The 12,295-nt window shown below is 41.0% G+C and overlaps 1 protein-coding gene across 3 annotated transcripts; it reads right to left on the bottom strand.

Moving 5' to 3' along the window:
* Positions 1-870: 870 nt before the first annotated feature.
* On the bottom strand, positions 871-9,035 carry LOC117554157 (actin cytoskeleton-regulatory complex protein pan-1-like). 3 transcript variants are annotated; one of them, XR_004570235.1, is made up of 3 exons: positions 8,678-9,035; positions 1,145-8,578; positions 871-1,045 (listed from the first exon to the last, which is right to left on the bottom strand). XR_004570235.1 is itself a non-coding variant. In XM_034228427.1 (2 exons), the coding sequence occupies exon 2, from the start codon at positions 4,701-4,703 to the stop codon at positions 1,617-1,619; it is 3,087 nt and encodes a 1,028-aa protein (XP_034084318.1). In that variant the 5' UTR covers positions 4,704-8,578; positions 8,678-9,035; the 3' UTR covers positions 1,060-1,616. The 3 variants fall into 3 exon arrangements, 2 of the variants coding, with proteins under 2 accessions (XP_034084318.1, XP_034084319.1); XM_034228427.1 differs by lacking the exon at positions 871-1,045 and having other exon boundaries at positions 1,060-8,578; XM_034228428.1 differs by lacking the exon at positions 871-1,045 and having other exon boundaries at positions 5,937-8,578.
* Positions 9,036-12,295: the final 3,260 nt, after the last annotated feature.

Genomic DNA, 12,295 nt, shown 5'->3' with positions numbered 1-12,295 from the left:
GATGCAGATTTTGTTAAACTAATACGTTTGCGCTGTGGACCAACACTGATCAGTTAGTTTTTAATATTAGCTACCTCTAGTGGATGAAATTGAAAATTACAACAGCGCACTCTGCTGGTCGTACAAAATTGGTCCACAGAACAGAAAATACTTATAAATACAACAATAGCGCATTATAGGCAGAATTACAATTATATGTGAGTGTTATAGATGGACACATACTTCATGATACACAGATAAGATTACATGTGGTTTCAAAATGTAAGATAAGAAACTTTATGCAATAGTCGTCCAACCTAGACTGTAGAATATTCAAACACCATATTGAGTTTAACACAGTTTATGACATTTTCATAATTGCATACACCTGTATGGAAGCAAACAAGAGACAGAAGTATTTGAATTTTATTAGACACCGAATGTATAGCATTGAAAATAATTACTTTGAAAATCATGTATCTAAATGTTTTTGCTCCGAATTTACCTATGTGAAATTAAAATGTAAAAATTCAAGTGAAAAAAAATTTGAATCTTCAAATTCCGATCCCAAAAATTCAAGTGAAAAAAATTCAAGTGAAAAAAATTCGACGTCAAAAAATTCGGTGTATAAAATTCGATGTCCAAAATTGCGATGCAGCATCATCCGAGCTACTCAGACAGGATAAGCAATCGAGTCCTAATGCAATCATACCGACTTCTGGCCTATCAGAGCACGGCTTTGTCAGTCATGTGATCACAACAACCCGGGAGAAAAATGACGGAGAACTGTGGGGCTCGCCGCTCGGGTAAGTAGTCAGTTTGTGCTGTTTATTTTACAAGCAGTGAGGGCTCGACAGCATTTGTATCTTACATTAGCTAGCTAAATGAGTGAAGTAGCCTTGTGCCTTGCTGTTAGCAATCTCCGTAGTTATCATTAATTGAAGTGTATCACAACGTTACTGTAGCTCTTTTCACGACACAGACACAGGTCGGTTCTTTAAAACGGGCGTTTATTTCTTGGGAGTTTTCATCCTGTAGCCTTCCCTCTTCCGTTACGCCGTGAGAACTACAACACCGAAATGACACGCATACATAGCCAACTACATTAGCATATTGTGCTACACATATGAATGAAAACAAGAAAATGAAAACACAAAACAAATACCTCGTTGGCCGCTTGTCGTGAAAGGAGATTAATTTAGTTCCTTTTCTGCATAACTTCGTCACAGACCTCCCGTCACACTAAACTTTATCACAGACCTCAGCAGAGCTTCAAAAAGACGTCAACCCACATGGAGTTGTACAGTGTAACAGCAAAACACGCAGTACCAGCACATGAACAAACATTAGTTCCTAGGCACAAGAAACACATACGCATATCGGCCCAAGATGTAAAACAAACTGTATTAAATCATGCCATATTTAACGATTATAAATAACATGAAATAAAGTATTCATTTATCCAATTGAACTATGACATTAACCTTGTTACTCCTTTTAATTAAGGCAACTTCGTTACATCATTTACACTCCCACCAAATCACTCATTAACTCAAATGTGGGATTTCGTTCAAACAAAATGCAAAGAAACAGTCAAGTGTTTTCAGTGTGTATGACTATACTCTCATGTATGGGACTTAAGTGGCGTGAAGTAAGGTGACTACCTTATGAATAGGTCTTTCGAGGTAGACTAATCTAGTGTGTGGTTTTCCTTTATCAAGTGTAGTGTTACTGACTAGTAACTTTAGCTTTCGCACCAAGCCGTCTGTTCCAGGGTGAGTTTCTACAACTCTGGCGAGCTTCCACTCATTTCTTGGTAGGTTGTCGTCTCGCAGAATGACAATGTCATCTACTTGTGAATTTTGTGATGCCTTTGGCCATTTCTGCCGCTGTTGGAGGTTTAGCAGGTATTCTCGTTTCCATCTTCGCCAGAACTCATTGGCTAAGAACTGCACTCTTCTCCATCTCTTGCGCAGATAGAGGTCTTCTTTACAGAACTCTCCAGGAGGGGGCAGAATAACTGATGACTTCATGGTTATTATGTGGTTGGGAGTGAGAGGCTCTGGACCAGTAGGATCGTGGAGGTGTTCAACACTTAACCGTCTGCTGTTAATTATTGCCATTGTTTCGTAAAGGAATGTTCTCAGAGTTGTGGTGTCTAGTCTGCTTGCAGACTTGTCTAACATGACTGTCAGAATGCTTCGAATCGTTCTGATTTGGCGTTCCCAGACTCCTCCCATATGGCTTGCTGAAGGAACATTCATTACAAATTCGCAATCAATTGCTCGTTGACGTTCCTGATCCATTCCTTTGAGCAACTCAGAAAACTCCCTCCTGGCACCAATGAAGTTTGTTCCTTGGTCGCATCGTAATTGGCGCACAGGTCCTCTGATTGCTACCATTGTTCGAAGTGCATTCATGAAGGCATCTGTCGTCAAATCGTCTAGCGTCTCTATATGCACCGCTCTGGAGCATAGGCAGGTAAACAACAATCCATATCGTTTTACCTCCTTTCTTCCTTCCTTCACAATAAAGGGACCAAAACAATCTATACCGCAGTAAGTAAACGGAGGGGATGTCTCAGTTCTGTCCTCTGGCAGATCGGCCATTTGTTGAGTCTCTGTGGTTCTTCTGTATTTCCTACATTTTACACACTTGTAGATGTGTGATGAAACTACATTTCCACATCCCAGGATCCATATTCCATTCGCACGTAACTCATTCATTGTCATGCCTCTTCCTTGGTGATGTACACGCTCATGATGATGTTTGACGAGCAAGGCGGACACATGAGCTTTCTTCGGAAGTATTGCAGGATGTTTTATGTCATGATGTAAGGCTGATTGAGATAGCCATCCTCCCACCCTAAGAACATTGTTCTTGTCCAGGAAGGCATTCAACAGGTGTAGCTTGTTGTGCTTGTTCAAGGTGCTTCCCTTTTGAAGCTGAACTGTTTTAATTTCTTCGGTGAAGGCCTCTTCTTGCACCAGCTTGATAATAAAGATTTCTGCTTCTCTTCTTTCTGCAAGGTTAGTTGCTTCATTAGTTCTTGGCTGAAGTCTCCTGGATTCTCTGACAAATCTCTTGAGTCTTGCGACAGCTCTCACTGTCCTGGACCAGTCAGAAAACTTAGAGAAGCGGTTCAACAGTGAATTTTCTTCCTTAGTTTTGACTCTGTGAACATGAACTTTGCGAAGTTCAGGATCGTTTGTTTCCACTGCTCTCACCTTCTCTTCACATGGAAGGTTCAGCTGGAAAAGAAAGTCAGGTCCTTTTAGCCAGTTAGACTCTTTGAGCTGAACTGCGCTCAGCCCCCTTGAGGCGTAGTCGGCTGGGTTATTTTCAGAGCTAACATGTCGCCATTGTTCAGGGTTGGTGCTAGATCTTATGCGCTGGATACGGTTGGCAACAAACGTGTGGAACCTCTTGGCATTGTTGTTCAAGTAACCAAGGACTACCTTTGAGTCAGTCCAGTAATATTCTTGCAGGTTTTCAATCTCCAGCTCGCGTTTGATGACATCACCATTGCGTACTGAAGTCACAGCTGACGACAACTCAAGTCTTGGGATAGTCGTTAGTTTGGTAGGGGCTACTCTTGCCTTCCCCATGATGAGTGAGCAATTGATCTGACCTGTTTTGCTTATAGCTCTGAGGTAAGAGCATGCACCGTAGCCGTTGGTACTTGCATCTGAAAGGTTATGCAGTTCATATTGTTTGACCTCGCCAAAGCTTGATGGAAGATAACATCTTGGAATTTTTAGGGTTGCCAAGTGAGATAAACCTCTAAGCCATGACTCCCATTGTGGCAGGATATGAGCAGGGAGAGCTTCGTCCCAGCTCACTCTGTCCCGACATAGAGTCTGAAGGATTTGTTTTCCGAGGAGCACAAAGGGGGCCACAAATCCAAGAGGATCAAAGACAGAGGCAACGGTTGAGAGAACTCCGCTCCTTGTCAGTGGATTTTCCTTAACCACAACTCTGAATTGGAATTCATCTGCTTCAACACACCACTGAACTCCAAGTGCTCGCTCAATATGAAGTTCTCCAAGAGTTAAGTCTAGATCCTTGTTTTTGGCAAGTTCTTCAGGTGGTATTGCAGCAATCACCTCTTTGTCGTTGGATACGAACTTGTGAAGACGAAGATTTCCTGTTCTGCACAAGGCTCTTGACTCTTCAACAAGACAGATGGCTTCAGCCGGTGACCTTACACTTATTAGGCCATCGTCCACATAGAAGCTTCTCTGTATAAACTTGATGGACTCTTCACTGAACTTCCCATGATCCTGGGATGCCAGATGTTTGAATCCAAAGTTGGAGCAGCCAGGGGATGACGCTGCTACAAACAGGTGCACTCTCATCCTATATACTGAAGGTTTTGAGTCCAGGTCGCCTTTGTCCCACCAGAGAAACCTTAGGTAGTTTTGGTGTTCCTTTGTGACATGAAATTGGTGGAACATCCGTTCAACATCGCACATTATGGCTACCGGACCCTTTCTAAATCTACATAACACTCCAATGAGCGTGTTTGTCAGGTCGGGACCAGTCAAGAGATGATCGTTTAGAGAGGTTTCTTGGAAACGTGCTGAACAATCAAAAACCACACGGATTTGTCCGGGTTTGTGGGGGTGGTAGACTCCGTGGTGCGGAATGTACCATGATATTTGGTTGTTGAGTTCAGACTCTGGAACCTTCTCAGCATCGCCTCTGGTTATTATGTCATTCATGAAATGAACGTAATCCTTGTAATACTGTTCATTTCTCCTTAGTCGTCTTTCCAATGAGATCAGTCTGTGAACTGCAGATCGTTTATTGTCAGGGAGATGAGGGTTATCCGATTTGAAGGGAAGAGGGAGTTCATAGTGGCCGTCTTCTCTTTGGCGGATACCTTCCTTCACTTTAGACAAGAAGAGAAGGTCCTCCTGAGACACTTGGTTATCATCTGTAGTGTGTTCAGTGAAATCCGACTCGAGAACCTTGAGTATGTCTGTTGGATGGATCTCTTTGACTTGAGTTTTGCACACAAAGTGTACTTCTCTCTTCAGCTGAATTGCTGGCTGGACAGCAGGTGTTACTTGTCACACTACGATTCTGTGACTAGTTCCTATTGTGTCACAGTAATCCTTTGCTGGATTCGAGCAACCGACGATACTCCAGCCAAGATCCGTCTGCTGTGCATATGGATAATTGTCTTTACCGGATAGGATCTCTCTTGGAAGAAGGGCTTGCTGACAGTTATATCCGATTAAAAGACCTACTTCGCAATCCAATGGTGGTGGAATCTTGTCTGCCAACTGTTCCAAATGTGGCCATTTTAGAGCTGTCTCTGAGGTAGGAATGTGTGACCTGTCAACTGGAATGAACTCTCTTGTGAAAATAGGTGGCAAAGGAATCATTTTTTCCAGGTCGTATCCCCTCACTTGAAGTTCTGTCAGTTTCTGACAGGGTATGACTGTTGACTTTGTTGACATTGTAGATAGCCGCAAACGAACATTTTCTTTGTTTGTGTCAAGATTTTGGGCCACTTCATCTAGAATGAAAGTCGTGTCACTCTGTGTGTCCAAGAGTGCGTAGACAAGAACTTCTTGTTCTGGCTGTTTTGTGGATGAGACCCAGACTGGTATGATTGCGGACGTTTGTGTGCTTGGGCCTTCTTGTATGACTCTGTTGGTGGTTGCAGCGATTTCTTTGGTGTCTGTTTTGTCCATTGAGATGTCGTCTCCATTAAAAGGTAGTTGACATTTTGCCTTTGAACTTGTCGTCATGCAAACACGTTGGATGTCTCCTCTGACACTTTTCACATGTGCTTTTGTCATTGCACGCCTTTGACTGATGACCAGTATTCAAACATCCAAAGCATAGCCTTTCTGCATACACAAACTTGATGCGATCTTCAACTGTCTTTTCTACAAACTTTCTACACTTTGGGAGGACGTGTCCTGTTCCTTTGCAAAGGATGCATGTTGGGATGCTACTTTGTGTTGTGTTTGTGGACAGTGTCTTTGCTTGAATAGTTTGGCTTCTTGGATTCTTTGTTTTTTCACTTTCGACACTCCTGATAGCTTGTATCGAGGATATGGGATCACATGCGAGATCTGCTTCCTTTGATATGAAATCTACAAACACTTTGAATGGTGGGTAACCACCATTTGCATGTCTGGCCTCCATTGCTTTTCGGTTCCAGCCGGATACCAACCAATCTGGCAGTTTCATCAATATTTGTTGACTCTCGTTGCAGTCATTCAGTACTTCTAATGTCTTAATGTGGGGCATTGCAGCCTCACAGCTCTTAAGGAAGTCTGCAAATTATCTTAGTTCGCTGCCATCTTTAGAGCTTATCTTTGGCCATCCATGTAGCTTGTCTCTGAAGGACTTCCCAATAATAAATGGGTCTCCAAAACGTTTTTCTAACAGCTGCCAGGCAGAGTCATATGCTGCTTCGGTGCCTAACAGGAAGAATCCTTCTACTGCTTTCTTTGCAGCACCTCCTATGTACTTTCTAAGGTAATACAGTTTTTCATTCTTTGGAATGTTTTTCCTGTCTATTAAAGTTTCAAAGGATAGTTGCCAGTCTTTGAATTTCAAAGGATCTCCTGTGAATAATGCAGGCTCTGGTGTTGGAAGGTGATTTGCACTTATTGCTTCTGCTAGTATTTTTAACCAAGTCAGCACTATTCTGCATCTGAGCTAAGGGCATTGAGGTTGGTAGAGCTTGTGGTACTTGCTGTGGACTGTGGAGACTATAAGCTTGACTTGCAGGTTGTAGAGGTTGAGGTATGAACGGAGGACTTGAAGCATTGATGACTTGTGCCGTTACTGGCTGAGACTGATAAACGAATGGTGGAGTTGTGGAGTACAGAGCTTGGGTTTCTCTAGCTGGTTCAACATCATACAGTGAGTCGATTGCTTCATAATTTTCTTCCATTCGATTGTACACCTTGACTCGAGCTCTTGCGGCTTTCAGCTTGTTAACCTCTTCTAGGCGTTCAAGCTTTCTGCGCTTTTCTTGCATTGCCTGAAGTCTGGCTTGCCTTTCGAACTCAAATTGTGCCATCTGTTTTTTATCTTCAGTCTCCAGCCTTTGAAGTTCTGTTGCTTCCTTTTCTTGTTCACCTAAAACTGCTAGGACTTCCTGAGATGCAGCGGCTTCAGCTGCAGCTTCAAATCTTTTGAGAAGACTAGAATGAGCGGAGCTACACTTTGATCGACAAGACAGTGGAGATAATGAAGAGTCAGTTGAGTTTAGAACAGATCCAACATTGGGCCAAGATTCTTCCTTTAAGTCTGCTGTATTCTCTTCAAGCTGTCTCTCTGCCTTTCGAATAATAAATCCTGAGAGTGATATGCATGTATCAACTCTGCGTCGCAGGTTCGGTTCAGGAGTATGTATGAGACGTAACTCTTCATACAAGGCTTTTACATCTGAGCAAGAGCTTTTTATATTTGCAATAAGCTCTCTCAATTCATCCTTGGAGGCGTCATCATTCAGTATTTCTTTGCCTATTCTCACATGGTACCTCCATTTCTCATAGACGATTCTGTAGTGACGTTGTACACTTTTCAACTTTTCAGCTTGGAGTTCTTTTCCTTTTTCTGTTAGTGTTCGATTTCTTTCACTTCTTCGTAGCTCTTCCACTTCTTCTGCCAACTCTGTTTCTGTTGTTTCAAGTTGAGCAGATGATTTGGCATTTTTGTGGCAGGTCTCAGTCCCTGCTTCTGACATTTTGAGATGACTTAATAACTTATAACCGACTGTAATAGAGCATGTGTAACTACTAAGCTTGAATTGGATCTCTGAATGTATACATAAGTAATCAGTGAGGTTATCAAATGTATGCACTCATTAACAAGTTTAACTTGACCTCAGCTTTACAACAAAATAACAACAAGAATAAGATTTAGCTTGTTACTAATAAACCTTAAATGTAGTGAAATATGCTTAGAAAGGCATTACATCACTTATACTTTACAAAGAAAATGTTTTTGTTAGTGGAATGACCCTTTAAAGCTCAAGTAAAAATGGTCCTTTAAGTGTAATACCTTTCATAAAATGTGAAAACGTTCTTCTTTTTTAACTTGAACTTATAAATAATATCTTCTTTCTTTAATATTAACTTATAATTTCTTTACTTTCTTATATGATTAATTTTCGTCTTTAAACCCTTTGACATGTACCATTCATGAACACCAACACATTAGCTTCATCACCAGCATAGGCTTAGCATAGATGATAGACCTGAGTCCTTATTTGCAATTTCCAGATTAACCACTTCTCACACCACCTTTAACTTGAAGGATGTGGTAGAGCACTTCCTGGCTTTATCCTGAAATGTTGCGACTTTGACACAGTCTAATCACCGTAGCTTGCGGTCGTCATGCCGACAGTGCACCGCTGGCGTTGCTTCTCTGATGTGCTGGATGGTCCTTGAACGCAGCGTCGTCTCTCGCTCCAGTCTCGTTGTCTTTCCCACCCGCGCTGAGCAGGCGAGTTCTCACTGTAGCTCTTTTCACGACACAGACACAGGTCGGTTCTTTAAAACGGGCGTTTATTTCTTGGGAGTTTTCATCCTGTAGCCTTCCCTCTTCCGTTACGCCGTGAGAACTACAACACCGAAATGACACGCATACATAGCCAAACACATTAGCATATTGTGCTACACATATGAATGAAAACAAGAAAATGAAAACCCAAAACAAATACCTCGTTGGCCGCTTGTCGTGAAAGGAGATTAATTTAGTTCCTTTTCTGCATAACTTCATCACAGACCTCCCGTCACACTAAACTTTATCACAGACCTCAGCAGAGCTTCAAAAAGACGTCAACCCACATGGAGTTGTACAGTGTAACAGCAAAACACGCAGTACCAGCACATGAACAAACATTAGTTCCTAGGCACAAGAAACACATACGCATATCGGCCCAAGATGTAAAACAAACTGTATTAAATCATGCCATATTTAACGATTATAAATAACATGAAATAAAGTATTCATTTATCCAATTGAACTATGACATTAACCTTGTTACTCCTTTTAATTAAGGCAACTTCGTTACGTCATTTACAGTTACTGTGTCCTTTTGTGTGCGTGTGTGTGTGTGGGGGGGGGGGGGGGGGGGTTGACGGTTTGCAAAGTAACATAACGATCACTTCGGTTAGATAAGTCAAGTAGACCATGCTACACTATACGAAATACTCTCTTGCCAAAGCCCTGCATTTAAACATGTTAATGTTACTTTAGTAAAAGTATGCTAGTATAATTATTAAAGTGTTGTTAAAGTATTTAAAGTAGACACAAGTTATACTATTATATTATATCATTTGTTTTATTGTTATTACCGATGCAAGAGTTGACTTAACTGTTGTAGTTGGAGCTCATTTTGAACAATGAGCTAACTAATGATTACTTTCATAATGGTTTAATGTGCCGACTATTTTCTACATTAATAGATCAAGGTCTGGTTTGTTCAAACTCAAAATAGTAGGACATGCTGTCATAATTACCCAGAGTCCGAAGTGACACCTTTACAATGTTAAAGCTGTTAGATAAATGTAGTGATGTAAAAACTAAAATATTCAAGATAGTGTAGTGGAAAAGAGAATGTTTTTAAAACATGTTACTAAAACAAAATCTCTTGTTTTGGACTGACAGTAATGATTCAAGAAATAGTAGATACATACACACACATCAATCTGTGTGCATTTGTTGTGGATGGAACACAACAAATGGTGCTCTTACCTGTGATGCCTCCTCCAAACATTATAACCATACTGTATCATTCAAACTATAAGTAACAGTTCTAGCTACTTGACTTTAGACAAACAATTCAAAAGACAAAATCAACACAATTTATTGAAAGACCAATCTTTATTTTACAGTGCCTCTCCTTTTGTTTGTATTATTAAACCCTGTCAATCTAAAAAACTGAGCAACTCAACAGTTAACTTTATATTTCTTATTGTCCAAAGCATCTATTACACTATTTGTTCCCCTCTCATATTCACAGGATGGATGATTAGAGACCTTGGGGGAGACCTCAGCTTTATGAACGTCCTGTCTGTTGCTTTGGCCAGAGAGGGCTGAGGGTCTTTCCCTGCAAGGAGGACCAGAGGCCTGTACTACGAAGCTGGTTCAACCTAACCTGGATATGTTTGAGTTAGCCGGTTGGCCTAATCCAAAACATACGCGCTCTCGCTAAACGGTACTACGACGCGGGTTATCAAGTGGATCGCTCAAGCCAGCCGTGTCCTATCTAGTTAGGTGCGCGTTCACATGAAAGGGGTGGTATTTGGAGCATTCGACCAATCACAAACATGGACAAGCGTACTGACAGCGCAGCGTCATACTTCCTGAATGAAAATTCAACTATATAATTAGACAAATATGAAGACGTTAAACTTTAAACATCCATGACTTAAACACTTTATCCAGGATAAAAGCTACAAAGCTGCACCTGCAAGGTGAATACAGCTGGTAAAAGAAAACGTGTTTGAATGCGTACATTAACAGGTTTATGATATCACTGCCCCGTCTAAGACATGAGTGGATCAGACTTTAATTACATTTGTCTCGAGTGTTTCCTCAACTTAATGTGTTGCTTAAAATAATACTTTTGCATACAGTATGTGACTCTGTGAGTGTTGCACGGCCAGATACGGCTCAGCTGACTCAGATAAGGAAATAAATGATACATTATGATGTGACATGCCGCGGACTGTACTTAATGTTACTCTGATCCGGTTACTTATGTTGTGGCAGATATTTAAGTAAGCTTTCAACCAGGTTAGCCTGGTCCCGACCAGGTTAGCCGCACAGCATAAGTTACCATGGAGATCTAGCCTGCTAAAAAGAGAACCAGCGTCGTAGGACCGGAAACCCCGAGTTTTCCCTGAAGTTAGCCGGCTAAGCTAAAATGCTGCTTCGTAGTATACCCCCCTGGCCTGAGGGAGGAGGACCTGCACCAGCTGCACCTACAGAACTTAGCCCATGCTGGGCACAGGTCTAGCCTGTCACTTTATTTGACAAAATGTGTTTACTTAATCAATTAACAGATTAACATTTAGTTTAACTTATGTATATTATTTCGTTTTTATTTAAAAAAAATTGTGATGGTTCATGCTTGATAACTTTTAGTTCACATTTCAATAAATTGTATTTGTACTCCTTTTGTCAGTTATTCTTACTGAAAATGTTAAGTTACACATTCACATCTGACTGAAGATTGGCACCATTTATTTGGGTATATCCAGTCTCTGATAGTGTTACGTTATTATGAGAGTGCTCTGTTTGATTCTGAAATTGTATATATTTATATAAATATATACATAGGCTATATGTGTGTGTGTGTGTGTGTGTGTGTGTGTGTGTGTGTGTGTGTGTGTGTGTGTGTGTGTGTGTGTGTGTGTGTGTGTGTGTGTGTGTGTGTGTGTGTGTGTGTGTGTGTGCGCGCGCATCTGTAGCCTGTTATTGTCTCATTATACCGCACTGTCAATGAATTTAAATTAAATATTTAAGTCGTCATGAACACATCTGTCCATCAGACAGTGCTGTGCCTCCTGTCATCATTAATGGACGTCTCTTTTCTTTAAAATGACCGCTCAGAGGAGAGGAGTTCTCATTTCTCTAACCGCCTGCTGCTTCCCCTCCTCTCTCCTTGGTTCCCCTCCTCGACTCCTCCGCTCGCATCTCCTGTGGGCGGGACTAAGTCTCGAGGAGGGGAATTAGTGAAATGAGAAAGGGCCTAAGTGTCTCTTAAAAATCTCATCACATCAGCTTTTCCTTTCCCTCTTGGATGTTCTTCTGGACCCTCAGAGAAAGAGAAAATGGTGAAGCAGTCCTGTCTCAGGCCTGTGCTTTCCTAACAGAAATATCAAAACACATATTATTGCAGAGCAAGTGTGTTATTTAAGAAAGAGGTGTGTTGTTTCTTCAGGGCCTATAAATATAATGATTTTCTTATTTGAATGTGTTTTTTAAATCCAACCGTGTACTAAAATAATCAGATTATGAATAAACCGTTCTAAATTCATCAACATTGAAATAAATGTATTATTAAAATAATATTTAACTGTTATCAAAACTTAGTGCAACTGTAGAAGCTTGCTCTGTTCGGTTGTCTCACTGAAAGAATCAACATGTTTTACAGTCAGTATGCAGAGGCAAAGGGTCGCAGCTCTCACTATGTTCAATAATATTTGCCTTAAATACATTGAAATGTGAAAGTTGAACAAAAAAGTGATGTTGCTTGGTAAAATGTAAATATAACCTTTTGCTAAGAAAGTACACTCAACATCACTGATGTGTAGGTGATCTAGTATTC

Source organism: Gymnodraco acuticeps, unplaced genomic scaffold (genome assembly GCF_902827175.1).
Source record: "Gymnodraco acuticeps unplaced genomic scaffold, fGymAcu1.1, whole genome shotgun sequence".
NCBI classification, from domain to species: Eukaryota; Metazoa; Chordata; class Actinopteri; order Perciformes; family Bathydraconidae; genus Gymnodraco; species Gymnodraco acuticeps.
The sequence above is the reverse complement of the archived record's forward strand: the minus strand, read 5'-3'. Positions and strand labels throughout refer to the sequence as shown.

Bases quoted from the DNA above. Each gene is read 5' to 3' on its own strand.
- LOC117554157 (XM_034228427.1), bottom strand. From the start codon at position 4,703: ATGAATGACATAATAACCAGAGGCGATGCTGAGAAGGTTCCAGAGTCT.